A 27,039-nucleotide genomic window follows, 5' to 3' on the forward strand; every position below is an offset into this window, starting at 1 on the left:
ACACCCCCACCCCGGCCCCGCAACCTTCCTGGAAGTTCTCTTCTCTTGAGGATTCACTTTCTCTGACCTTGCCCTTCCCAAGGCTGGTTGAGGTGTCCCTCCCATGTACACCCCTAGAGCCCTGCAGCTATCCCCCTCATAGCCCTTAACTTGCTGTATTACTAATTTGTCTCCCTCACTGACAGCTTTGTTTCTTTGTTTCCAGTAGCTAACTTAGTACTTGGAGCAGTCAACAAACACTTGTGAAATGAATGACCAGAGGAAAAATGATGCCAGTGATAAAAACAGTGGTGACAATCACATGCTTAGCTCCTATTCTATACCGGGCACCGTGGAGGACACTTCGCAAACACGATTTATTTGCAGTTCACAACAACACTGCAAAGTAGGTATTTTTATATCTGTTTACAAATAAGAAAACGACACTTCAGAGAGGTTAAACCATGTACCCAAAGTCACACAGCAGGTAAGGAGAGGAGCCAGGATTTGAATCCCTGAACCCTGGGTGCATCTTAACCCAAAGGCCAGAGACTTCTTAATACACTATCCAAAAGTCATCCAGACAAACATGTGGGGCAGACCAAACAGAAACAGATAAACAACAAAACAGACAAGTAAAAATGCCCCACTTTTCAGCTGTACAAAGTTCCATGTAATGGTTCAAACACAAGGTGAGGGAGATGGCATTTTATAGGGTATCGAATACCAGGCTTACACAAGTAGGAAAACGCTCTCCTTTGCTAGGTCTCCTTGATAAAAAGCTTTGAAACAGACATGGTATTCCCTATTGGGGTTATTAATCGTTTTGCCCCCAAGAGGGCGTTGGCTGCACAGAGACCTGTGGGTTTGGCTGGAAAGGTGCTGGGGTGGAGTGGGGTGTAGCTCTGAGGGGCTCCCCTCCGGCTCGGGGCTCCTTCCCAGTGAGGCACAGGCTGAAATGCTGATCTGATGTTTGGTCTTTTGACAATTTTCACTTAATGAATTGATTCCTACAGTTCATTAACATACCCACTTCCACTTCTGTATACACATATGTCTTAATTAGCTGCTCATTGGCTGTTTAATTACAAGAAAACAGCTGACAGCTGCCTTGCTGAATTCTAATGGCAGACGCGTTGGAACGGCTACACATTTGCTTTTGACAACCAAGATTTATTCATAACTCTATGATTTATGGTGAATGCTCATATGCCTGAGCGGATTATTGTATTTTCCAATCCAACGGAAATGTTGGTATTTGGGGGACTATGGACGTGGGAATCCCTCTCATTCCATTTCTGTGGCTGAGATGAGCTGAGAATCCTAGTTGGAGAGGCATGAACTCTGTTTCAATTTTTTTTATTTTGGGAAGTTTCTGTTGGAATGTTCGGAAGTATAGGGGTGAGGAACAAGAAATATCTTTGGATAAACGTGGGCAGAAAGTTAAGGATTTAAAGTTAAGAGAGAAGATAACTGGCAACTTAATTTTATTGAGGGGGAAAGAGAGGGCATGCACGGATTAAAATCAGAGAGAGGAAGAGGCAGAAGAAATGATAAAATTAAAATGGGGGGAGGAGACAGGAACAACAGTCCCCAAGGAAGCAAATAAGAAGGAAATTTGTTCTTTAGGAAAAAAAAAAACAGAACAGGAAACCTCATTCTCCAAAGTGAGCTGGTGTGGTCCCACACTCAGGCATCGGGCAGCAGGAAGTCATGGAAGCGTGGACCTCCTCAACTACTTTCCTGTTCAGTAGTGACTGGCCTCCCCGTAGAACTGTATATGCAAATGATCTCTGATTAAAGCTGACCTCGTGTGTTCTATCTGGTAAGTGGAGATGTCTGCTTTGCCATACGGTGATGTGCCATCCTCAGATCCAATCCAGTGGGCACATTCAGCAACAGTGATTCCCAAGCAAGCATGAGAGGCCCTACTCTGAGCCAGACACCGTGTTAGACCCTATCTATGACAAGGTCAGAAGCCCAGCATCTTCTGTGAGCTGAGGCATGATTAAGACCAAACCAAAGAAACCAGGAAAATACAAAAAAAAAAAAAAACCCTCAAATCATCTTGATGCAAATTGGGGTTTAACACATCCTACCACTTGTGCATTTATTTCATCACAGGCCTGGAAGATTTTGCTAAATAAAAAATTTGTTATCACCTGTATATAACAGAAGTGAAACTCTGATGTCACAGGATGTAATAAAAGCCAAGTCTAATTTTCATTTTAAATGGCTAGCTCTAATACTGGGGCCAAGTGTTATAAAATATTAAAGTAAAAATGTGGAGCATGAATGTACCAATGCTGAAAAGTGGACAAGCTCATCCAGGGCTAGTGATATTTTACAACTGAAATAAAAATATTAGAATCCTTCAAAAAACAATTTGGGCCTAAAAGGAACATTACGGATATGGTTTCTAACCTAATACATAAAAAGCTCCAGAAAATGCTTTAACTCTTTCAGGAAAAAAAAAGTACCAATTATACATTCTGGATATCTTTGAAAAGACTTTTTATTGTTAATTTCAGAGAGCATATTTGTTAATGTGACGAAACTATTCCAAGTTCTCCCTTTCCTGAGTGGAAGAGGAAGCTTTGCATAAGACATCATCTTAAGTGTATTAATTGATGAATAAATATTTGACACATGAATGGACTCTATTCTTAGACTGATCACGAGGCAAAGGGTCTTAGATGTAATCAGAAATCAATTCACTAACTTCGATACTCAACTGTACATTATTATTTAAGAAGCTATAGTTGAATGATAATCATAGCTAAAACTGCTTTATGATATAAAGGAAAGCTACTACAAGAGTAGATCTTAATTTGACTCCCGCCAAACTTAACTACTAATAGTCTACAGTTGACCGGAAATCTTACTGATAACATAAACAGTTGATTAACAAAAATTTTGTATGTTGTATGTGCTATATACCAAAATACTACAATAAAGTAAGCTAGAGAAAAGAAAATGTTATTAAAAAAATCATAAGGAAGAGAAAATACACTGACAGTACTGTACTGTATTTATCAATACCGTAAGTTTATGTCCTTTGTTTTCAAGGTGAATTGTCTGTCAGTATCTACATCCATATTGTCATATACGATAAAGGAGATGTTATATGTATTACCAACATTAGACATCAAAAATGAAAAGATAATGTTAAAAAGAAATTCATATTTATTTATGATTTTTTCCAATAAAAAAATCCATGTGAGTATAAGTAAGTGGACTTATGCAGTTCAAACCCATGTTGTTCAAGGGTCAACTGTGCATGAGAAGATGGATGCTAGCTGAAACTATTGTGGTAATCATTTCACAAGATATGTAAATCAAACCGTCATGCTGAATGCCTTAAACATATACAGTAACGTATGTCAATTATTTCTCAACAAAATTGGGGAAAAAAGTTATGGTAGAGGCCCAAAGTCTAAATAGATATGGATTAAAAATTCTGTGTGTGCGTGTTTTCTTAATCTTGAGATAGATTTTTCATCCTCCTCCTCTAAGCAGCCACTGTATCTAATACTGAAGCTAGGAAATGAAGTTGAATGATAAACAGAACCATTTCTCGAAAGAAAGCCTCCACCAGTCGTCGTTTTTCTATAGGCACTTCAGCATTTGTATTCACTTTGAAGATCGAACCTTAACCCTAACATCTGCCGCCTTTCATTTTATTTCTGGCCTTTTCTGCTGTCCCCGTGCTCCATGACCGGGCCCCTCCTCCCTGGCAGGCCTACCCAGCTTACCTTACACCCCCTGCTAATGCTCACCCAGGGCTGGGACTAAATTCTGTTCCAAGAGCTCAGGAACGTCTTTACTGGCAGCACCAAGCCCTTGCAGGCCTGGATTCAACGGTCTTCTGAAATGCAATATTCAGGGCTGGCCCAGTGCTCCTACACTGTTCTTTCATGATCTCCAAAGAACAAGGAAAATAATTTTACAATGAAAACCTTGGCATAACAGAGCTCTTAAGAATTTGGGAGTGGCACACCTGTCTACCCTTAGCTTCCACTAACTGCAGAAAGTGACTCTCTGCTCCAGTCAAACCGGGCTGTACAACCAAGACTTCCCCACTTTTAGGCTCTGGCTGCCTAGTGGATGTGTGCTTCTTGGGTCACATCACGGGCCGCGGCCTTACTCTAGTATTTAGTTCTTCGTTTGCTATGAAGGCCTCATCTCTACAACTACACTGTAAGCTGCTCGAGGGAAGGATTCGGTCTTCTGTGTCTTTGGACTCCTAATAGTGCTTAGAGAGCACCCAAGGGGGTGCTCATATTTTCGTTGCTTTTATTGGCAGAGTCTACATTACAAATCACGAATGGTCGCAAAATCAAGACTGGACCCACAGATATCCTGGAAATAGTGTCTGACTCTACACAGCACATTTACTCAGACATGAGGAGTTTGCCCAGGAATGATAATAACAAGAGCCAACACTCAATGTGTGCTTGTTACATGCCTGGCACTCGTGTGAGTGCTTTACCTATATGCACGTGATAACCATATGAAGTAACTACAATTACTATCCTCATTTTACAGATGAGGAAACAGAGGCACAGAGAGGTTGGGTATTTGCTCAAATTGGTAAATAGCAGAACTGGAGTTTGAACCCAGGCAGTCTGGCTCCACAGTCAGGGCATAAGCCTGACACTATACCGTCTCTCTACACGTGGCCAAAGGGACTTGGAGGGGGTGAGCTGGGAATACTCAGGAACCAGAAAAAGAGCTACCAAAATGTCCACCACTTTTGCTGTTCATGTGCAATGCTTATTTGAGCAAGTATGTGGTGAAAGAGAAGCATTTCAGCAATTAAATAGGTTCTCCGGTTTCTTGTGGTTTCAGGTTGTTGATTTTAAAATGCAATTTAAAATAGATTCACAAAGCGATTAGCTCAGAAAATGACCGAGTCACTTTTTCTCTCTCATTAGATTTCTATTTATATATCTAATCAGAAATTTTCCTTAAGTCTAATGATACTATTACAGAGACAAATTATTTATAATTTGTCATGATACAACCACCTTCACCTGCTTAGAACATGATAAATCATTAACATCAGTGGCAAAAGAAGTCTCTTGACTTCACTGCAACTAGAGATAAAAATGTTAGTTGTAATGTACACACTACTATATATAAAATAGATAGCCAACAAGGACCTACTGTATAGCACAGGGAACTCTACCCATTATTTTGTAATAACCTGTAAGGGAAAAGAATCTGAAAAAGATTCTGAATCACTGTGCTGTACACCTGAAACTACCATGACGTTGTAAATCAACTATACTTCAATAAAAAAAAAATGTTAGTTGTAGCAGAAACTATGACGCAGGGCAAATACTATATGCATCGAATATAAACACATGCTACCGTATAGGTCCCAGGCTGGGTACAGGCCCAATCTGTTAATAAAATGAAGTTTTAATTGATTGTTTTTGTGAGTTCCATTGTATAAAGTCAATAGGAAAGAGAAGCAGAACTGCAGATGACCGAAAAACACACTGGCACCGAGGCTGTACAAGATCTGGAAGGGAATCTAGAAAACTGACAACAGTGAAATAATAGCTGCCCTTTGTTTTCTTATTGCTTTTATTTCTGTCATAAATAAACATTGTGTTAAAAAGAAAACACACATTGTTTATGCCTCAGTAAACACAGTGGTACTCAGAGAATTCAGATTTTATTGAATAGCGTGTTGTTAATTAATCTTCTGAATTGTTGAGGTGTTTCCTATGAAGTAGCCCCCATCTTCTCCCTGGTCCTGCCCTGCACGCCATTCCTAGGTATCGTATTCAATTTGCCACATAATACTACATGTGGCATTACTGAGAGACACAGAGAGAGCGATCAGTTTCATGAACAGCATGATGGTACACACGTGGTTAATCCCTGGGACCCAGACCACTTAAGAAAATACCTAGGTGATAGGCAATGCACAAAAATCAAGTCTGCTTGGAACTCCTGGTAGGGGAGCACTGCTGTCTATACACCCTTCAGCAAGAAGGACCATGCCATCCTCTACCAGTGATAAGAAGGTGCGTACACAGAGTGGGTGAGGGTGAAGTGTGACAGGGGCCCAGCCACATCAGCCGAATTAACCCCCCCAAATCAATGGAGGGACAGTTGTCACAGGCAGGTACCTCTCTTGCTTACATCTTGGGATAACATAGGCCAGGCCGTTGATTTCATTTTGTTTAATTTTAATTCATTAATTAATTTGGAGGGAGGGCAAATTGAGGAAATAATTTCTTTCCTTGGTAATACAGAACCTTGAGGTCTTGAGGGTACCATAGAGATGAATAATTCAAAATCCCCTTTGAGTAGAAAGCTCTCTATTGCTAAAGGTGGGTGAACTTTTCTTTAATTTTGTTAAACTGCTTAATTTGAAATAATTTTAAATTTAGTAATAAGTTGCAAAGATTGCACAGACATTTCCATTTTACCCTTCATCCAGCATCCCTTGATGTTAACACCTTATGTAATTATGCTACATTTATTAAAGCTAAGAAATTAACATCAGTGCAGTGCTACTAACTAAACCACCGACTTTATTTGGATTTCATCAGTTTTTCTGATAATGTCCTTTTTCTGTTCCGAGATGGATTTCTGAATAATGAAGTATGGTAGGTGGTGTGCAAAAATCTCAAGCTTCCCCAACATAGGATCAATATGAAGCATTTGTATATGTACAAAGTGGCAAGTGTTATGATGATTAACAGTAGAACAAAGACATAAGGAAATTACAAGGCAAACTTCCCTGAAGTCTCCCAGTAGTTATTTGTGTCTGAAGGTGGTTTTGTACTTTTTGACATCGTATTTTTCTAATTTCACTAAAGGAAAGCTAACCAAATTTGTGGATTTTATTTTTTGCTTCAGCCTCCAAATGCTTTAGGGCTAATTCAGGCCTGGTTCAGTGGCAAACAACTGTCTCAGAGGCCTCACGCATGTCTAAATAGCTTCTCTCCTGTTTATTTTGCACTGTTTTATCCTATAAGCTGTCTCAAGGCCCTTCCAAGATAAGCGGGAGGATTTAAATCTTAATAAATTGAAATTTGAATAACGGAGGCAATCTAGGTTCCGGAGTCTTGAATGATTAGGATAAACATTCTATTTTCCACTCCCACATTATGCATGTGCTGTCCATGTTGCCCTGAGATCAGCATCAGTAATAATTAAAATAGTAACAACAGCAATAAGACTATTAGATTTAAATAGCACTTTTCAGTTTATAAGGATGTTTATTCACAGTTATTATTTCTATTCTTGGAATAGTTCTAAAAGGTAGGAAGAATGCCACTTTACAGATGAAGAAACAGAGTCACTAAAAGATGAAGACATGCCCAAAACAACAGGGACAAAGGGCGGCCCCAGGACCAGGACTCTGTGCTTTCTAAAAACCTTGCCATGATTTGGCCAGACGTGTCAACATCTGTGAGCCAGCAAGAAGACTTTCAATCACATTCCCATTAAACTTCTTGGAAACGCCTTCTTATAAAGCGTATAACAGGGACCTTACAGAAGTCTAGAGTCATCTCTCTTTTGAAAAAAGATAACCCAAGAGATTTTTTCATCAGTTCAATCAATTCTGGGATTGGAAGTGACAAACAAGCCATGCTCGAATACTATTCTCCAGCCTCTCATTATTGTGATGGGAGGCATAAAAATATATATAACTTCCTTGATTGTAATGAACACCCAAATATTTATTCTGTCCTGTCGTTTCTCGTCACTCAAAATGCCAAGGAGTTGAATTTCTAGGCATAGTAGAAGTAAAGAATAGAAGTCACAAAGATACATCCTAACGTTAATAGAAACAACAACAACAATTAAAAAGGCTTACCTTGCAGCCTTCACATGTAATGACACCATAATGGATTCCTGATGATTTGTCTCCACAGATCTTGCATGGAATAATTTCAATTTGAGCTGCAACAGAAGCACGCAACCAGTTAATTACATTTTATTTTAAACACCTTATAAAAGCGTTCCCTGATCAGCATTTGTATAGTGAAAACTAATAACCTGCTAAACATTATACTCCATTAACTATTCATTGCTGAACTGCGAGGGTCCCCCTAGAGCCCTGGACTAAATTATGGCTGCTCGTTATATAATAGCTTTCGGGTTATTAAAATGGGTCATTTGAGGAGGTGTTTAAGAACCCACAAGAAGACTGGAATCAGCATTTCAAAGCCTTCAAGAACTGGAGAGTTCACAGTTTAGGCCTCAGAGCAAAGCAGATACTAAAATGTTTCCTCCGATCTCATTTTCCATCATTATTTTTAAAAGGTCATAAACCTGTCTTGGCTGAGCATTGTAGCTCGGCTGGTGGAGAAAAATAGACTCCAAAAAGCCAAAACTACTTAGGAAAATGATTCAACTCTAAATATTAATAAGTTACATATGACGGTAAGAATTCCTTACTCATCTTTTTTTAATTAATGTACCTGCCATGTGTTAAAAATTAGTCGACTTGTGAACAATCAAAACCTTTCAACCATAAAGTTCATATCCTATTTGAATTTAAAAATGATGAATCCGGACAAATAGAATATGTAGCTTCAGAGTTCTTTACATTGGAAATTGATTTTCTGGTACAGCGTGCGTGTGTTTCTATCTAACTGATTATTTACAGTTGCCTCATACTGGAAGAATAACCAAATAATTCATACATATTACATCAAAGTTCTCAAATATGTTAAAGCACGTTTCTAAGAAAACACATTATATCTTGAGCAGAGTTGGAAAGAGTATAATTAAGGATTAAAAAACCCCCTAAGGAATAGAATAATTAGGCAAAACAAAGTACTTGGACCACCTATTAAATACAATTTATATGCGAAATAAAGAACCAACACTGAGCTGCATATACAGGATGACAAGTTTCACCCGTTTACCTGGAATGCTCCATTACACTAAATTTATTTTCCATGGTTATCACTACTGGATATCATGTCAGATTACCTACTAAGTCACACACACAAAGGCAGTTGCAAGTGCCCAAGTATATTTCATTTTCATAAAGCCCCTACCTAGTGCCATGCCTCACACAAAGCAATGACTAGTCCAACAAACGTATCGCACGATGTAAGTAACACACATACACAGAGCCCACCCTTTCTTCCAATGTGATCTCATATCCTGGGGTAATTTCCACAGCCACCTACTCTGGATTTGATACAATATTGTATTCAATACTTCAAAAGAGGACACATTAAATTACTGGACTTAACCTCATTATAAACCATGTGTCCCTGCTAACTTCCTTTCAAGGGGACCACAAGTACTGCAGTGCCTTTAGTGAGTCCTTTGCCGACCAGTCACTTTTAGTGTTGACATCCTGAGTTTCACTATCCAGAGTTAGAGACTGTTCAAACTCTCACCTCCAATAAATGTGCCATAATCCTCAAGCCTTCTAATACCCCAATAGTGGCATCTTCGTACACTATCTAAATGTCTATTCTGAGTTATGCAACTTAATATGTTACAAGATCACGCTTAACAAAAACCGTCATCTTCAAGTCGGCCTCCTCATCTTAGAGGCTAGCTTGATTTCTTCAAGGAAAATTCTTTATGAAATCTAAACTCTAAGAATGTTTCCACACTTAGGCTCCTCCAATATATATACATTTTTTGCGGTACGCGGGCCTCTCACTGTTGTGGCCTCTCCCATTGCGGAGCACAGGCTCCGGACGCGCAGGCTCAGCGGCCGTGGCTCACGGGCCCAGGCGCTCCGCGGCATGTGGGATCCTCCCAGACCGGGGCACGAACCCATGTTCCCTGCCTCCGCAGGCAGACTCTCAACCACTGCGCCACCAGGGAAGCCCTCCTCCAATATTTTTAATACATAGTTAAGGCAAAGTTTTGTGCCACAGATTGTCTGCAGCTCTCCAGAGAGATGGTTGTTCCCCACATTTTTCAGAGACTCATAAAAGCCAAGTGGTAGTAAAGAAATTCTGAAAGGTGGTATCAGCTGAAACCTCTAACCCTAACCCTAACCCCAACCCCAACCCCTAAGGAAGAGAAGAATTAGACAACACAAAGTACTTGGACCACCTATTAAATAAAACTCATACAAGAAATAAAGAAGACAGACACTGAGCTTCTTCTGCTTATGTCTCACCTCAAGTTGCAGTCACAGAAATTAGACAAACCTCATTAGGCCCTATAGTTTAAGTCAGCATCAAAACTAAAAGCAACACTAACACTAAACTCGGGCCTCTCAAGAGTTATTTTCATTCCATCTTAGCAATGGAGAGATTAAGCAAATCTATTTAGTCCTTTATAAGATAGGAAAGCTCTGGGCAGGCCAGACAGGGAACACTGAGTAAAACTGTATGTATCTGGATCAAATGGAAAATGGTGTATTGCTGTTCACTCTGCCTGGACTCCTAGTGGATGACCCGTGAGAAGTGACATCATGATCTTTAAGGCAGTGACCAAAACGCCTACTAAAGGCTCCTGTAACATTGCAAGTGATCTGGAGGTCTGGCAGGGAGGGGTCTGATCATGATGGGGGTGCCCCTGGGATTGACATCCTGGCCCAGCACTTCCACCCTTGGAATGGCTCTCAGCTGGCTGGGGAGAGGGTGGGAGTGAGGGTTGGGAAAGTCACTGTAGTATAAATCCAGTTTGGTGCCACTACTTCATAGGACCACTGGCCTGAGTCAGGCTCCTAAACTCTTGGTCTTCAGCCTTCCTTCAGCTCTCAGGGTCTTTCAGATCTGCAGGGCACTCAAGCTGAGGCATATTTTACGAGACTTCATGGAGGCCAAGATGCTTAGTATGAATGGACTCACTGTAGACTGACCTGCATTTTCAAGCGAGGGGCCATTTGCCTAGAACTTTGCCCCCTGCCGCACTGTGTTTGTGCTTGGCTCCAGTGGGCAATGCTGGCCAAAGACTCCAAATTAGTTAGAACAAGCTTCCCTAGGGATCTCATGGTGAGGTGATGGGAGGGTTCTCCAAAGCCAGGTTCCGATATTCTGATTGGCTGGATTAAACTATTCTACTAGCCTACCCCCTTGGGTGGCTCTCTTATCTCAGAAGACAATTTCAGGTGCAAGTGCTCTTTAGGAAATGACTAAAATCCACTTGCTCTAAAAAGCAAATTCTCTGAAAGTGATCTGTCACATGTGTTGATCTTTCCAGAAAGTAAACATTTGCTGATCGGAGCAGGGCACTTACTCAATCTTCCATTTCATCCAACAACGCACAAAATCCACCTCCCTTCACCTTTTAGTCAATTTACAGAATTCAAATGTATCAAGGAGAAGAAAAATAGTCAATGCCTTACAAATTTTTAAAAAGGAAAGCAGTTTAGTTTCACAAATTTGAGTTTTCAGACCAGTAAGAGGGAACAGGACAAAAATCCGCTTGCCCTTTGCTTTCTATCCCTCAGGCTTTTCCATTTTCTGACAGGCAGTATTGTGTCTTTTCAAAATAATCTTCTTGTAACAAAAATTATGAGTCTTGGCCCATATATATACTGCACACATTGACTCAGCCAGTATTTCAAAGGATGAAATCTGTCAGACACCACAACTGTCACAAGTATATTGATTAAATTAGTCCACATCCATATTCATTGCAGCAAAGAGGTTTATTTTGTAGCGGAATATCTGAAGCAAGATGCACGCACACATATAATCATGAATTGGCTTAACAATGAACAATCTCGCTATGAAAAATTCTAATTTGCCTACATTTTCAGCTCTATTGCCTAAATAATTTGCTCTTTCATGCACCCTAAGTAATTCAAACAGGCTCTCCACACCTGCACAGGCAAATTTCTGCAGTTTCAAGGAGCTGACAACAAGTGGCGGCGGGGCATCAGGAAATCCTGGAAAGCAGGTGTGCTAATTAGCCAAGTGGTCCTTAGGCTGCGTGGGCATTTACCGTTGTACCTCTGTAAAAAAGTTTGCTTTTTACTTTTCATTATAAAAGGTAACGAGACACTGGCGTTCTTAACACCTCACTTGCTCCTCAGGACCTATTTCTGGATTTATCGTGGTCCAGAGAAAAATGCCCATTCTGCCCAAGTATTAAAAAATATAATTGCACAAGAGTTGTACCCATCACTTCATTCTGTGGGTGAACAGTGATGTCTCGATGATAGTCTAAATAGACTGATAATAATACTGAACACGTATTTGGGCTCATAAAGTCTCAGGCATTATCTAATTTGCTGCTCCAACAACTCTATGAGGTATAGGTGATATTATTATCATTATCATCATTATCTGCATTTGTTTCAGATGAGAAAACTGAAGCTCAGAAAGGCTAACTACTTGCCCAAAGTCAGAGAGCTTGGAAGAAGGAAGGCTGGAACTTGGACACATTTTGGTCTTTTTCTCTTAACTCAAAAGCTTATTCCCTCTCCACCCTACCCCCCTTCTCATCATACTGAATAGCCGAGCTAAATCACTCCAATACAAACACTGGGAAGATACTGGTCTTGGTAGGAAACCATTACCCAAGGATCAAAAGACATCTCACAAGTAATCTGGTTAAACTTAATAGTACTCAGAACTGATGTCAAGATGTCTTTCTGGGAGTTACTTGACTAGTTTATAACTGGAAATAATCATCAACCTTCTAAGACCATTCTTCTCAATTTTATAAAATTCCGAGTTTTTGACCTTAGGCTGACCAATACCAATGTTTAACAATTCTTAAGGCTGGGAAAATTACTTCACCTACCTCTCTGAGTCTCAGTTTTCTATTTGAAGATTCAATGATATGATGTATAAATGACACAGCACATATGATTATTTTATACATGTGTTCTATATATATGCACATCACACACAATCCTTAGAAAGAGTTGGCACTCAAAACACAGTTATTATTATTGTTATTGTTGATAAGAAATCCTGCCTTATAGCGAAATGAAATTCTTTTCTGCAGACTTTAAGCTCTTTCCAAAGCAGGGATAGAGAAAAGCGGCTTAGCCTCTAGCTAATATGACAGGCAGTTCATACTAGCTACCACAGCGATCCTTTACAACGTTGGCACTTAACTGCTACAACATAGCAGCATGTTGTAATCAGTGTGGGATGTGTCACAAGGCATTTGTTGCTAATAATAGTAAAAAAAAAAAAATAAAGTTTTTTACTGGTTCATATAAAAAAATAAACTAACATGGACCTAAGATCATCCCCATAAGATCTTTCACTCTAGCTCACTTGCACAACCATATGCTTTCTCAAATTGGACGGAACAGGGTGGGGTTACTGCTGGCTTGCCAGGAAATGGCCAAACCTTGGGTACACCCATGACGCTATGTCACACATATGAATGCCAAGCAATTTTGTGTGTCTTGCAAAAACTGTCAAGAACTGCTGCTATAAACAAACAAACAAAAAACAAAAAAAGCCCTATCTTTATACCAATCTGCTGACCGTGTTTTTCCTGGAAGGCTGAGAATATGGAGGACTTTTCACCTGCTATGTTAACATATTTTTCTAACGTTTGAATTTTTTACAACCAGCATGTATTACTTTTGTAAGCGGAAAAACCAATAAAGATTAAAAAGAAAAACCCTAAGGCTTGATTTTATTTTCGGCAAAATGGCTTGAGTCCTTTATGGATTAGTCACTTTATTTTATCCCCTGTTTAAAACTGCTGGGGTATTAAAGGCTTCTGCAGCTGCCTGGATGGCAGTCTGGCCTGTATGTCAAGGCCAGCTGGGGCCGGGGGGGGGGGGGGGGGGGGGGGGGGGGGGGGGGGGGGAGTAGGGAGTCTTCACCTGGTTTCCTGGAGGGACTTCGGCAACTCCTGATTTCTAGAGTTTTGTAGCCCCTCTGGGTCTGGCCACCTCTAGTTCCAGGGTCTCCAAGGACTCTGCCCCATGGGGCTCAGCCAAGGGGGCAAAAATAGGGGCTGAAATTCGCCTGCCTGTGAGCCCTGCTGCTGAGTGGCTGGAACAGCTTGGAGGGAGGGAGCCTTTTTCTCTCTCTACTCTCTCAGCGCTGCTGCTGGAGGCCCCAGGCCACCAGCAGGGTTTGCAGAGAGCTCGCAATACATCTTCATGGTGGAAGAACAGACTGTGGGCTTCAAACAGTCTGGCACACTCTGTCCCTGGACCTAAGGCCTGGAGTATAACATGGATTTTGTTTCACAGTGCAGGCATGTTCAATAGGCATCCTGGGTGGGGAGGGCTGAGTTCCAGCTACACACTGCAAACTAAAAATCAACTTGTTCCGCCATTTTTTTCTACTAAATATATACTAAATATAATACTGGTATGTGTCCCCGGTACAGTCTTTCCTTCTACTGATTTTTGGATTTTTTCATGATAGTACTTGATCCTAGTTGAACATCACCAAAGCAGTTAGCCCCCTAATTAGAAAAGTCCTACCCCTTTGGTAGAGCAGTCTTGTGGTCATTTCTGGCAACAACAATAATGCTTGATATTTGCAGAGCTCTGTAACGGTTTTCAAAGTTTTTGTCCTCACTACCTTGTTTTGATTTTGGTGTTCATAACAACTCTGAAGTAGGCAGATGGGTCTTATTAGCCCCATTCTATAGATGTGGAAAGTGAATCTCAGGAGGGTTAAATGGCTTCTTCTCTAGGTCTAGGTTTCCCAGGGTTTAACTGTAGAGGCAGCCACCAAAGGAAAAAAAAAAAAGACAGACTTGGTGTCTCTATTTGCTCAGGATTATTTGATGACTTTAGATTTATGTTATCATCAATCTGGGGCTCTCAAGGGGAAATGCCATGAGAGAGAAAGAGCTGGAGGTTGATCCAGCTAAAAAGTGGAGTTGGCACTCCTGCGTTTCCCTCTGACCCTCAACTCCTTGAGTGGCCTCAAGCAAGTCACTTACACCTCCACTCCCTCCGTCTATAAAATGGGAATAACTCCTGTCTCCCAGGCAGGTGGTGGTAAACGAATGCTCAGAAAGCTCTTTGAAGATGAAAAGACCTATATAGATGGGAAGCTTTAGGAAGCTTGGCATATCATTCTTGGCAAGGACCAGGACGCTGTGCCCTTACTACCCCACTACAGGCTCTGCCACCAAGAGAATAAAGAAAAATCTGCAGAACTGTAATCTTCATCTGCTAACTAGACTCAAGCTTTTTTTTTTAATTGTTGGTTTCCAAAATGCCTTCCTGAGGGACTCATGGGTCCAGAGGTTACTATCTTTGTCTCAGCTTCAGAGAAAAAGCACATAGATGGAGAAGTCACCTCTCTGTAACAGCTGTCACAAGCAAAGTCACTGAACTTAAGCTCTTCACCAGGGCTTCAGTTGTCTTGCAGAGGTATCCTGGAAATGGTATGATTCCCACTTGTTATACACAATAAACACACAGGTTGCCCTCCGACATTCTGACCCTCGGTATTAAGTTCATGCCTGACTCAAAGGACCCTGTCAAATTATAGCCATCCAAAAACAGGTCCTGTACCTTACTCTGCCTCCCCCCGAGCAAAGTCCTACACCTTACATACTGTTTAAAGCTACTTCTTAAAAGCTTTAACTGGATTGTGGTTTCTGCTGAAAATGTAACAGCTTTTTAAAAATCATTTTTTAAAATAAAAAGTGTTACATATACTTGCCGAATACATACACATAAACACACCTCAAACTCTTCAAGAGATCAAGCATTTGCACACTAAAGCTAAAATATGACAAAACTAGATTTTTGAAACTTTATTTCCTTCAGGCTTTACACATGTAAGACTTAGGAGCCTAGGAGTTAAAGCCCATATGAATTCAGAGAAAGCTAAGCTGTGTACGCAGGAAATATCTGAAGAATGAGGAAGACAAGTATGTGTTGTCATGTGGCTTTCTGTGAATATGCAGGTAGTTCTGACAATGGGAACTGAATATTAATCCTTTGTAATATGTTTCAATCTCTACTGGATTAAGCTTTCCAGAGAAACTGACTCGCATTCCCTGATGCACATGTATCTCTGCTAAAAGCAAAATCCCAATGAGTACTTTTGTCCCTAGATGGGGAAATTCTGTCAAATCAGAGAAGAAACAGATTTTTCATATAGAGGAACAGTGGATGGCTTTGATTTTTAGATCCAGTTCTCTCTAGAATTCTCCTACGACATAGTCATGCACAGAAGACCTCAATTTAAGGCAACATACTCTTTATCTCTTTTGATAATTACCTGGCGACCAATTAGACCTTGAAAAAAATTACTGAACAGCAAGAGAAGCTGCTTCCTCATACTCCACTTTACTTATCCAGTAGGTCAAATACTGAAGAAATTCTCACCCAACAAAAGATGATGCCATTAAGAACAGCAATACAAATACTTTTCTCTCTCTCTTTTTTTTTTTGGTCTTTCCTAATCTAATCTCTATCACTTTTGTGAACAACGGAGCATCCCTGTTCTTGAGGATTTCTGGGGTTATGTGAAATCAGGGACTAAGACAAAGGTAACTGGCCATTCAGCCAATTATTCTCAAGGTCGTTCTAAGATTCTAGAATTAACCACATTTTTTCAATATGAAGTTCTTGCAGATATTCTTGGACCTTGAAATCACAAATGTCTGATCAAAATCCTTCTCTTGAATCTCTCAGGGTGGGTTAAGCCATTTCATATCAGCAGGAAAAAGAATCCATCTGATCTTACTAAGTTGTTAGATTATGACCAAGAGAGTTTCTTAAAAACTTCTTTTCCAACAATAGGTATGTGTCCCTTATATAATTCTGGATAATACTAGACCCAAAAAAATGTCATCTGACTCACAGAACTGCAGCTAATCTTTTCTAGCGATCAACCTCACTCTAGATACCAATTCCTTTTTTTCCCTTAACAAGAGCAATTGTGCCACATTTAGGTTACGTCTTCCTTTGCTCACAGTTGAGAGCAATGGGGTCAGCTCTTTGCTTTCATCATTCAAAGTCTGTTTTTCACAACAACAGAGAAGAACATCTTTAAAACCAAACCAAATCTGGAGATCTTATCTAGTTTCTGCTTTACCAAAAACATCAAAATTACTCTTACTGCGTTTTATGAAATAACCTTACTTTACACCATTACCCCCAAATTCTCACACCTAAGCCCAAGAGATAAGCACTCCATTTTACAGCCCTCTTAGCTTTGCACCTGCCTATGCACACCTCAACTTACAGGTATTGTATGATCTTGGTACTTCAATTTACAAGATTGTATTTTTTCAATGGATATACAGAATGTTACAAAAAGAAACAAACCTGGTGATTCAATTACAAAGTCCAAAGACAGAAAAATCCATTGACACAGAAATGGGTCTTAAAACAAGTAGGATATCTGTTTAAATCTATTTGTTCTATGGCTTCCTATGAGTCTGGTCCATTGTATGCTTAGCACATAGCATCATACTTCACTGAATAAATCAATCCAAATATTCTGTTTGTCTCAGAATTCTCTTTAAAGGCCCAAGTCTCCTGCCTAAAAAGTCAGCTACTGATTGCTAATTCTAACTGCACAATTTCTATACTCCTTAACGGTGCCAGCCCCTGCTGAAGATGTGCAGAAGTGGGTCAAAATAACAAGAATCCAGGTTAAGTCATCATAGCTCACCAGGCAAAGGAACCTATTCTTTCCTTCCATTAGCTTAGGTAGTTTTTGTGAAGATCAATTACTGTTCATTGAATATTAGACCATGTCATTTAAGAAATATTCCCTAACCAAACTGTTTGGATTCATGGCAAAAAAACTGGAAATAACTTGTAACTTTAAACCTTGAAAATACATTTGCTTTCCTCTATGTTAAGCCATTGAGAACTAAGATGACAACACATCCATAGCCACAGGAACACAGACTGGTGATACCAAAAATTTCTTGGTCCACAGGTCATTTGAGTGGGTGAGGACTATCTCACAGCCCAGATCCCCATTCTACCTTTGTGCTGTTCCCCACTTCACAAAGTCTCCCTAGAATTAATAGGGAGCATGGAACTCTGGGCAAGAGACCAGGGAAAGGTCTGGTTTTTATTAAAAATCACAAGCAAATTATTTAGACTTGCCAGAAGCAGAAGTGTAGATGTTGTCACACTAATTGTTTTAAGATTCTAAGATCTTGAAGGATGAGTGACCAATTCCTAGAAGACAGATTCTACTAGATTCTCCACCTCCAATTTCCAGGACATAGCCAATGATGTCTAAACAACAGATATGGCAAGTTCTCAGCCTTTGAAAACATCAATCACGTATTTCTAGACTGCAGGTCAATGGTAATTTAAAAAAAAAAATTCTCTTTTATAATGCTTTTCTAAGACAACCAGTTTAGCTGGACACAGGAATGACCAGACAAGTGCCCGAAGGAGTTTTTTCTGACTACCTAAACACGTGTTCTTTAAACTTGCTTATTAAAGAAATGTTTCCATTCTTAGTTATAATACATAACATCAACTAGACAATGGATAACAATATGGGCTGATAGCTGAAGTAGAGTTGTTTTCTATGTCTATTCCCAAAGGGGGAAAGCAGGAGCTTCTAGTTATTTCTTCACTGGAAAGGCAAATACAGAAAAAGGCAGCAGAGCCTTGAGGATATTAAGTAGTTGTGAGACAGGAGGAGAGGGGATGCTCTGGACCAAGCTTAGAGACTGTCAGATTTATTTTAAGAAGGTCTGACATCTAAGCATCAATTCCCAGACCGTAACACCTAATGAATGTCATTCTTCCCTACAACAGAAAATGTATATCTTGGGGGTTTACCTTGAAACTATCTATCTTTATGTAAGTCATGCACTAGGGGTGGGGTAAGAATGCCACAGCCATGGAAAGATAGCAAAATAAGGTTCACAACCCTGTCCTTCCTCTTCCATTTTCAGTTTCTGCTCCTCCAATCCGAGGAGCTCCTTTTGCCTGCAGACAAACATTTCAGATGACATTTTATGACTGTCCTGCACATACGCCTATCAGCTAGCCAGCACTTGGCAATGTGCGTCTTTGTCACTTAAAGAGAGCTTGAGTGAGTGTGACACTATCACTGGCATAAGTGACTCTTTCTAATTTGCAGTAAAAGTGCACCATTCACACACTTTGGTACTTCAGGACGGCGAGGTTTTGAAATCCACTTCACAAGTGATGGCAGCACATTTCACATCAGATGGAGACACTCTGATTGCTAACAGCTGCTACAGGCGCATCTTACTGTCACAGCCAGAGCTCAGAATAGCAGGCCCTTTTTAATGCCAATGGCTGCTACCATCTTAAATCACCACACGCACACACACACACGTTCCATACCGTTACACACAGGTCTCTCCAGCTGTAAGTCCTACCACCACTTGCTGGTAACCTGCACGACTAGGCACCACGGATGACAAGAGGGTACACAGAACCCACTGGCCCACGTCATCTTGTTACATTAGCTTCACTGTATATGTGAATTAAGGATGATAGTGGAGCCTTTTTTTTTAAAGAAGAAAGAAGAGTACAACCTTGAAGTAAAGTGGAGAGGCTTACTTTGCAAGCGCTAGAGGCTGGGGTTGAATCCCTGCCCTGTCACTTACTAGCTATGTGAACTTGGACAGCTTTCTTAATCTCTGTGCCTTATTTTCCTAGCCTTTAAAGTAACCCCTACGTCCTTATTATAGGGTAACCAAGTGCTTATAGAACCAGTGCATAGCATGTAGTAAGGGGTCAATAAATATTAGCTATCATCATCATCACCAACACCACCCATCTTTCAAGGACAGTAGTATTTGGCAAGAGCTGCTACTGGAGTTGTGGGAATGAGCAAGAGGATTGAAGAGGGATAGGTCATTATATTCCTTTCAGATAAAGACATGGAGTTCAGTGGCTTTCTTTGTTAAAATTTTTAAAAGTAATTTATTTTATTTTTGGCTGTGTTGGGGCTTCATTGCTGTGTGCGGGTTTTCTCTAGTAGCGGGGGCTACTTTTAGTTGCGGTGCGCAGGCTTCTCACTGCAGTGGCTTCTCTTGTTGTGGAGCACGGGCTCAAGGCACACAGGCTCAGTAGTCGTGGCTCGCGGGCTCTAGAGCGCAGGCTCAGTAGTTTTGGCGCACGGGCTTAGTTGCTCCGCGGCATGGGGGATCTTCCCGGACCAGGGCTTGAACCTGTGTCCCCTGCATTGGCAGGTGGATTCTTAACCAGTGCACCACTCAGGGAAGTCCCAGCGGCTTTGTTTCTAATGCAGAGGCCTAATATGAGAAGTAACACTAAGCAGGTACAAAGCATGACGGAAAGAAACCACTGGGTATTAAGCAGCTCCCCCACTTTCTAAGTAAAGCCCACAGCAAGGCTGGCATCTTGAAGAGGTGGTAAGCAGAGGAAGTGGGAGCCAGGCTTCTAAAAGCTGTGTGGTGAAGTAGGGAAGGGACTCAGCTGCAGGGTTCCGAAGCTTCTAAAACTACCTGCTAGCAAGTGAAATTTGCCAGACATGTGTGAAACGTTGTGACCTTCTTTCTCCAGGGCTCAGCTTCCCTCTTAGGGAATACTGTAGCTACTCCCTGCCCCTAGGTGTAGTGTTGCACCAGATAAACTGCCAGATCCGGTCCTGCTATGTTACACGGTGATATGATGATTGCGAGCGAGTTGAACAGTCATTTCCCCAACAGTTGCGATCTCTTCAATGGTGAAACCCACCAGGGGTCACTAGTCAGGAAAAGTAGTCATAGACTGTGATAGAGAAGCCCATCTGGCAACCACTCTGTCCATTTTAATTGCATTTTGGTTTAGACAAGGGAACACACTGAAATGTTCTCATCAAGGTCCAGAGTAAAAGCTCCGGCATAATACCCATTGGAGCTAGAACACTCTGTTTCTACACACCTGTCCCCTCCTTTTTTTGGCCTTACTAAAAAAAAAAAAAAAAATAGTGTTTATTACTGTCAAAGAGAATTCCTTTCAATACCACACCCTGCCATATATTGACAGAAGAGACAGGGCAGCACAATGCTAACATGGTGTGAATGGAAAATAAAGTATTTGGTTTTCCTCTCAAGGTAAACAATTTCAATTGACGGTTCTGGGACCGAATTAGGTGCGTTTTTTTTAACATATTTATTTATTTATTTGGTTGTGCAGGGGCTTGGTGCTTTTTATTTGTCGAAGCCCACAATAGGTACGTTTTGCTTTAAATCCACAGAGGCAAAGCCCTTGGCAGGTAGCATCAGTAATGCAAATCTATTTCCCATTGATATGTGTTTTTCAAAACAAAACCATCGCCACCAATGAAGCATTTTGGGCCCTCAAGCTACATGGTTCCCAGCTATAACTGTCTAAGGCATTAAATGTCAAGGACCAAGTCCAAGGCCATGTCAGGGACCATTAGGACATAGAGAAGTAAATTCTGAAGCAAGGTCTGGTGGTAACACCAAAATGTACTCATCAGAAGGCAAGAGCCTTCCCTGTGAGATGTTGAGGAACCAATGCCCAGAGGGCTGACTGGAGTCATTCCAGTGCTCCAGGAAAATCAACCTAACTACTCACCAAGACCTGCCCTGATCTTGCCTTTCCTGTTATTTAAAGGGAAACCAAACCAGTCACTGAAAGCAATTCCAAAAAATGGAGCTCAAAAAAAAATTAAGGCTTAGAAAAAAATAAGTTGAATAAGTGTACAGACTTTCAAATTGAAATTCTGAATGGAACAGGATTTTTTTAGGTGCATAACCTTGGTAGGTTTGTTTAAAAAATCAGTCACACCTCAAACACACCCACCAATAATCAGAAGGATGACTTATGAGGAATTATTATTCATTTAAAACATCCTTTAAAATAAGTCAGGAGAGTAAGCTTGACCGGGTCCTTACCCATCCCCACCCTCTAAAAGAAACAAATAGTATTTCTATTGAAGCCAATCTCCTGTTCTTGGAATCAGCTTTTTGAGTTGTCAGTTAGACAAGATGAACTGATTATTTTACCATAAAATTTACCAAAGCAGGTAACTCTACCAGACAAATATCAGTCCATTTCAAACTGTTTCTTGAGAGTGAATTACTTCATCTATGAAAGAGCAATCCCTTCCCCTCTTCTGGTCTGTCGAGCTAAATGGTGCTCAAGAGATACACTTCATTGCCCAATTAGACAGTACAGTTCATTTTAAAGTGAATTTATTATTTCCCTTTCTTTACTTCCTTCCTTTCTTTCTTGACTTTTGGACATTACTAATTCATTTCAAAGAATGTTTTCTTCGGGCATAATTTTACAAATATTCTTTGAGAACCTATACCAAAGTTCAGCGCACTTTGCAAAAACATAATTGCATCAGTAAGGTAGGGAGTTCTCAGGCATAGAGAGTGCAATGATTTAAAAAGGTCTGTGTCTATACTACAAAGCTACAGTAATCAAGACAGTACGGTACTGGCACAAAAACAGAAATATAGATCAATGGAACAGGACAGAAAGCCCAGAGATAAACCCATGCACATATGGTCACCTTATGTTTGATAAAGGAGGCAAGAATATACAGTGGAGAAAAGACAGGCTCCTCAATAAGTGGTGCTGGGAAAACTGGACAGCTACATGTAAAAGAATGAAATTAGAACACTCCCTAATGCCATACACAAAAATAAACTCAAAATGGATTAAAGACCTAAATGTAAGGCCAGACACTATCAAACTCGTACAGGAAAACATAGGCAAAACACTCTATGACATAAACCACAGCAAGATCCTTTTAGACCTACCTAGAGAAATGGAAATAAAAACAAAAACAAACGGGACCTAATGAAATTTAAAAGCTTTTGCACAGCAAAGGAAACCATAACAAGATGAAAAGACAACCCTCAGAATGGGAGAAAATATTTGCAAATGAAGCAACTGACAAGGGATTAATCTCCAAAATTTACAAGCAGCTCATGCAGCTCAATATCAAAAAAACAAACAACCCAGTCCAAAAATAGGCAGAAGACCTAAATAGACATTTCTCCAAAGAAGATATACAGATTGCCAACAAACACATGAAAGAATGCTCAACATCGTTAATCTTTAGAGAAATGCAAATCAAAACTACAATGAGATATCCTCTCACACTTGCCAGAAGGGCCATCATCAAAAAATCTACAAACAGTAAATGCTGGAGAGGGTGTGGTGAAAAGGGAACCCTCTCCCACTGTTGGTGGGAATGTAAATTGATACAGCCACTATGGAGAACAGTATGGAGGTTCCTTAAAAAACTAAAAATAGAACTACCATACAACCCAGCGATCCCACTACTGGGCATATACCCTGAGAAAACCATAATTCAAAAAGAGTCATGTACCAAAATGTTCACTGCAGCTCTATTTACAATAGCCAGGACATGGAAGCAACCTAAGTGTCCATCAACAGATGAATGGATAAAGAAGATGTGGCACATATATACAGTGGAATATTACTCAGCCATTAAAAAGAAACAAAATTGAGTTATTTGTAGTGAAGTGGATGGACCTAGAGTCTGTCATACAGAGTGAAATAAGTCAGAAAGAGAAAAACAAATACCATATGCTAACACATATATATGGAACCTGAAAAAAAAAAAAGGTCATGAAGAACCTAAGGGCAAGATGGGAATAAAGACACAGACTTACTAGAGAATGGACTTGAGGATACGGGGAGGGGGAAGGGTAAGCTGGGACAAAGTGAGAGTGTGGCATGGACTCTATATATACATACTCTTTGGTATATACACTACCAAACGTAAAATAGATAGCTAGTGGGAAGCAGCCACATAGCACAGGGAGATCAGCTCGGTGCTTTGTGACCACCTAGAGGGGTGGGATACGGAGGGTGGGAGATGCAAGAGGGAAGAGATATGGGAACATATGTATATGTATAACTGATTCACTTTGTTATAAAGCAGAAACTAACACATCATTGTAAAGCAATTATACTCCAATAAAGATGTTTAAAAAAAAAAAAGGTCTGTGTGACTTTTATATTGCGTCATTCCAGGGGCTTTCCTTAAAGGGGCTTTCAGGAAGAGATTAAAATGGAGAAAACCAAAATTTGAAAGTGGTGATTAGGCTGCCTTTAGTCTAACGTACATCAAGGGGTCAAAGGGCTGGGGAGTCTTCACCCCACTGGATACCACGTTTCTTCACTCCTCGTCTAACCTGATAAACAGCTGTGTGGTTTCTCCATCCCTGCTGACTTTATCAGGCCCACGTTCTATTCAACTACAATCGCGAGACGGGGAGGAAGAAAGGATGATATAGGAGAAAGCTAAAAACCCCGATGGTTTTAGTTCCTAAACGAATGATGTATTTTAGTAATCTAGGAATTTAAATTCGTATTAATTGTTATTTGAATTAATGTTTGGTCAGCCTATGGAGAGAGTAATTGCTAAACTGGGGGAGATTAGTCACAAAGACTTCAGCAGTGGGCTTAGTGAGCCAAGGGGTTTGAGATCATGAGGGGCAGATGTAAGAATGCTTCCTCCAGGACTCTGCTGCCGCTCCCTTCACTCCCATGTGGTTGTTTTTCTCCATCTGCAACAAGTCAAAACAACCCCTGCGAGAAAGGCATAGGGACAAGAAGATAGGTAGCAGTTCTGCATATCATCCAGTAGCATTTCACAGACATTAAAAGAAAGGAAACTTTAAGAAAGCCCATTTTTATACACCCAAACACATCAAACTGCAAAACAGGATAAAACATGGGTAGTTCCAAAGGACTTCTCATGGAGAAAACTTCAATGCCACAACTCACGTTTCCATCGAATTCCCCAGGGTGCCCTTGTCTTGAACCCTGCCGAGTAGGTGAGGTTCACCCAGCCCGGAACCACGGAACTCTGTGTTGACTGCAGTAAAACCACCGAGCTGCCCCACAACCAAACCCTGCTTCATCTTAGTGATTTCTCAACTGTTGGCTGCAGTCAGAATTCTCCTGTGACCACCATCAGACTATGACAATGAAAGTCACCATTCCATGGTCCTCCTGGGCAGGAATTTCCCTTTTGTTTTTCCTCCATTTGACTCCCCACCCTTGACACTTGCTGTACAATTTTGTTAGTCAGGGGAATAGTAATTCTGACACAACCGAAAACATGTACGATCAGGGTAAGGTCATCTGGATCCTGGACACATACTGGATGTGTGGAGGTGCTCCTGTGCTGTGGCAGAGGATGGCCTTTGACCATCCTGTGTTTCTGTTGTGGCCATTATCTACCATATTAATATTCTGGAGGAAGAAAATTAGTGGCCAGTATTTTCTTCCAGCAAAATCACTGGCACCAGCCTCTACCCCAGAATAAGCACTGCTCTTCAAAGTAGTGATGTTGTCATTGCTACAGGACTACTTTGAGTCCCTTCTTTAGCAACTGCTCTCAGTGCCAATGAGATGAGAGGAGAAAGACACCTTTGTCACTTTAGAGTCACTTTTTTTTTTAAAGGAAAACAGCCTGGCTTGGTTTCTTCTCTTTATTCATCGCAGTAACTGTTGGTTGTTTTCAAAAATCAAATTCACTTTTTCAGAGGAACAGCGGTCACTATGGAGAACATTAAAACTTTGCTAAAGGAGTTGAAAGAGGTTCCAGAAGAGAAATCACATATTAGTTTTTGGGCCGTGACAGTGTTTTAGGTACAGAGGTTTAGCCTCTCCGGTTGACTGCTTTGACAGGGCAATGTTCCCGTGGAAGCATACCTTCTAGTACATTTGTTAAACTAAAATCAGCCTCCTTACCTAATAATGTAAATGACTTTGGGAGGAACCTCTGAGTCTCCCGTTTCCTCCTCCTTATGTTACTGTTCAATTCGAGCAGATTCTGTGGAAATTCTGACTTCACGACCCATCACTGCTGCATTAAAATGTGCTTTCTGATGTCATGCTCTGAAATAAACTAAGTTGTCTGCTACAACTACCTACACACAAATTAGAAAATTATACGACACGCAGTTCAATACAGCCTGCAGCTGGGACCCAGGTTATTACTGGAAGTCGCTGTCGGCATGGTTTCTGGTTTCGCAGTAAAAGAAGATGACTTGAAAGGACTCGGTGGTTTTGATGCTCTTCTGAAATGAAAACATTCGGTGAGCGCACAGCCCTCGGTTGTCATTAATGTCAGCCACGCGCAAACACTGTTTTCATGAGTGCAGCAGTCACTCCCCGTCCAGACCACGACTTTCCCACTCTCTGGTATTTCGGGCACTGTGCTGGCACTTTTCCAAAAGAGAACCTCTGGGCAATCCATTCTAGGTACTCCAATAAATACAACACTCTTCAATGAACAGGTGGCCTGAATTTGCTAATGTTAGCCAATAATTTCCACAAGAGAACGTGTTCCTTTCTGAGGAATATCGCAAGTGAATGATGAAATCCTCAAACTTTGGAAGGCAAGAAGTATGAATATTACATTTAAAGGTACAGAGAGTTGGTTCAAAAATAATGTAGTGGGGCTTCCCTGGTGGCGCAGTGGTTGAGAGTCCGCCTGCCGATGCAGGGGACACGGGTTTGTGCCCCGGTCCAGGGGGATCCCACATGCCGCGGAGCGGCTGGGCCCATGAGCCGTGGCCGCTGAGCCTGCGTGTCCGGAGCCTGTGCTCCGCAACGGGAGAGGCCACAGCAGTGAGAGGCCCGCGTGCCGCAAAAAAAAAAAAAAATGTAGTGGATAAAAATATTACAACAGCAGAGTAGCTTTACACTGCTCCCCTTGAACTTCTTGATATGTACAGTGGAACAGTCTTATTGATGAAAGCAAAACTCTCCGGCATTCCTGATATGTTTGATGATATGTAGCACCTTTTATGTACGGTGTCTGTTGCCTGACTATACTGTAAACAAGCAACAAAACACTATACTTCATCCCAAAGGTATGAAGAGTGAGGAATTAAGCATATTGGGTTGGGAGGGAATTAACAGTACATTAGAAAACAGTTGCCATCTATTTTTTTGCTCTATGCAATCAAGCTGGGCACCAGAGAGAAGAAAATAAAGCTATTGTCTTAGGTTGGTAGTGTTAGGAAGTGGTACTTGCTATCATATCATCAGTGTATTTTGCTTTCTTTATTTTCCTCCCGCCATGCATTGCCCATGAATTAATTTAGGAAACAAGCAAAACATCAGGGAATAGGTGAAATGTAAAACAGTATTTGCTATATTCCTTGGTTGCAAAACTCTAAGAGCAAGGTACCAAACTTTGGATAAGAAGATGTTTTGCAATT

The 27,039-nt window shown here is 40.8% G+C and overlaps 1 protein-coding gene across 2 annotated transcripts in view; it reads right to left on the reverse strand.

Moving 5' to 3' along the window:
* The window catches only part of RORA (RAR related orphan receptor A), a 728,434-nt gene that overhangs the window by 30,289 nt on the left and 671,106 nt on the right, over window positions 1-27,039 (reverse strand). For both annotated transcript variants that reach the window (XM_029239445.1, XM_029239444.1), the window contains one exon: window positions 7,826-7,911. In XM_029239445.1, coding sequence (XP_029095278.1) covers window positions 7,826-7,911 — 86 coding nt within the window. The remainder of the gene's footprint in view (window positions 1-7,825; window positions 7,912-27,039) is intronic.

Source organism: Monodon monoceros, unplaced genomic scaffold, assembly GCF_005190385.1.
Source record: "Monodon monoceros isolate NGI ecotype Baffin Bay Population unplaced genomic scaffold, NGI_Narwhal_1 Super_Scaffold_21, whole genome shotgun sequence".
NCBI lineage: Eukaryota > Metazoa > Chordata > Mammalia > Artiodactyla > Monodontidae > Monodon > Monodon monoceros.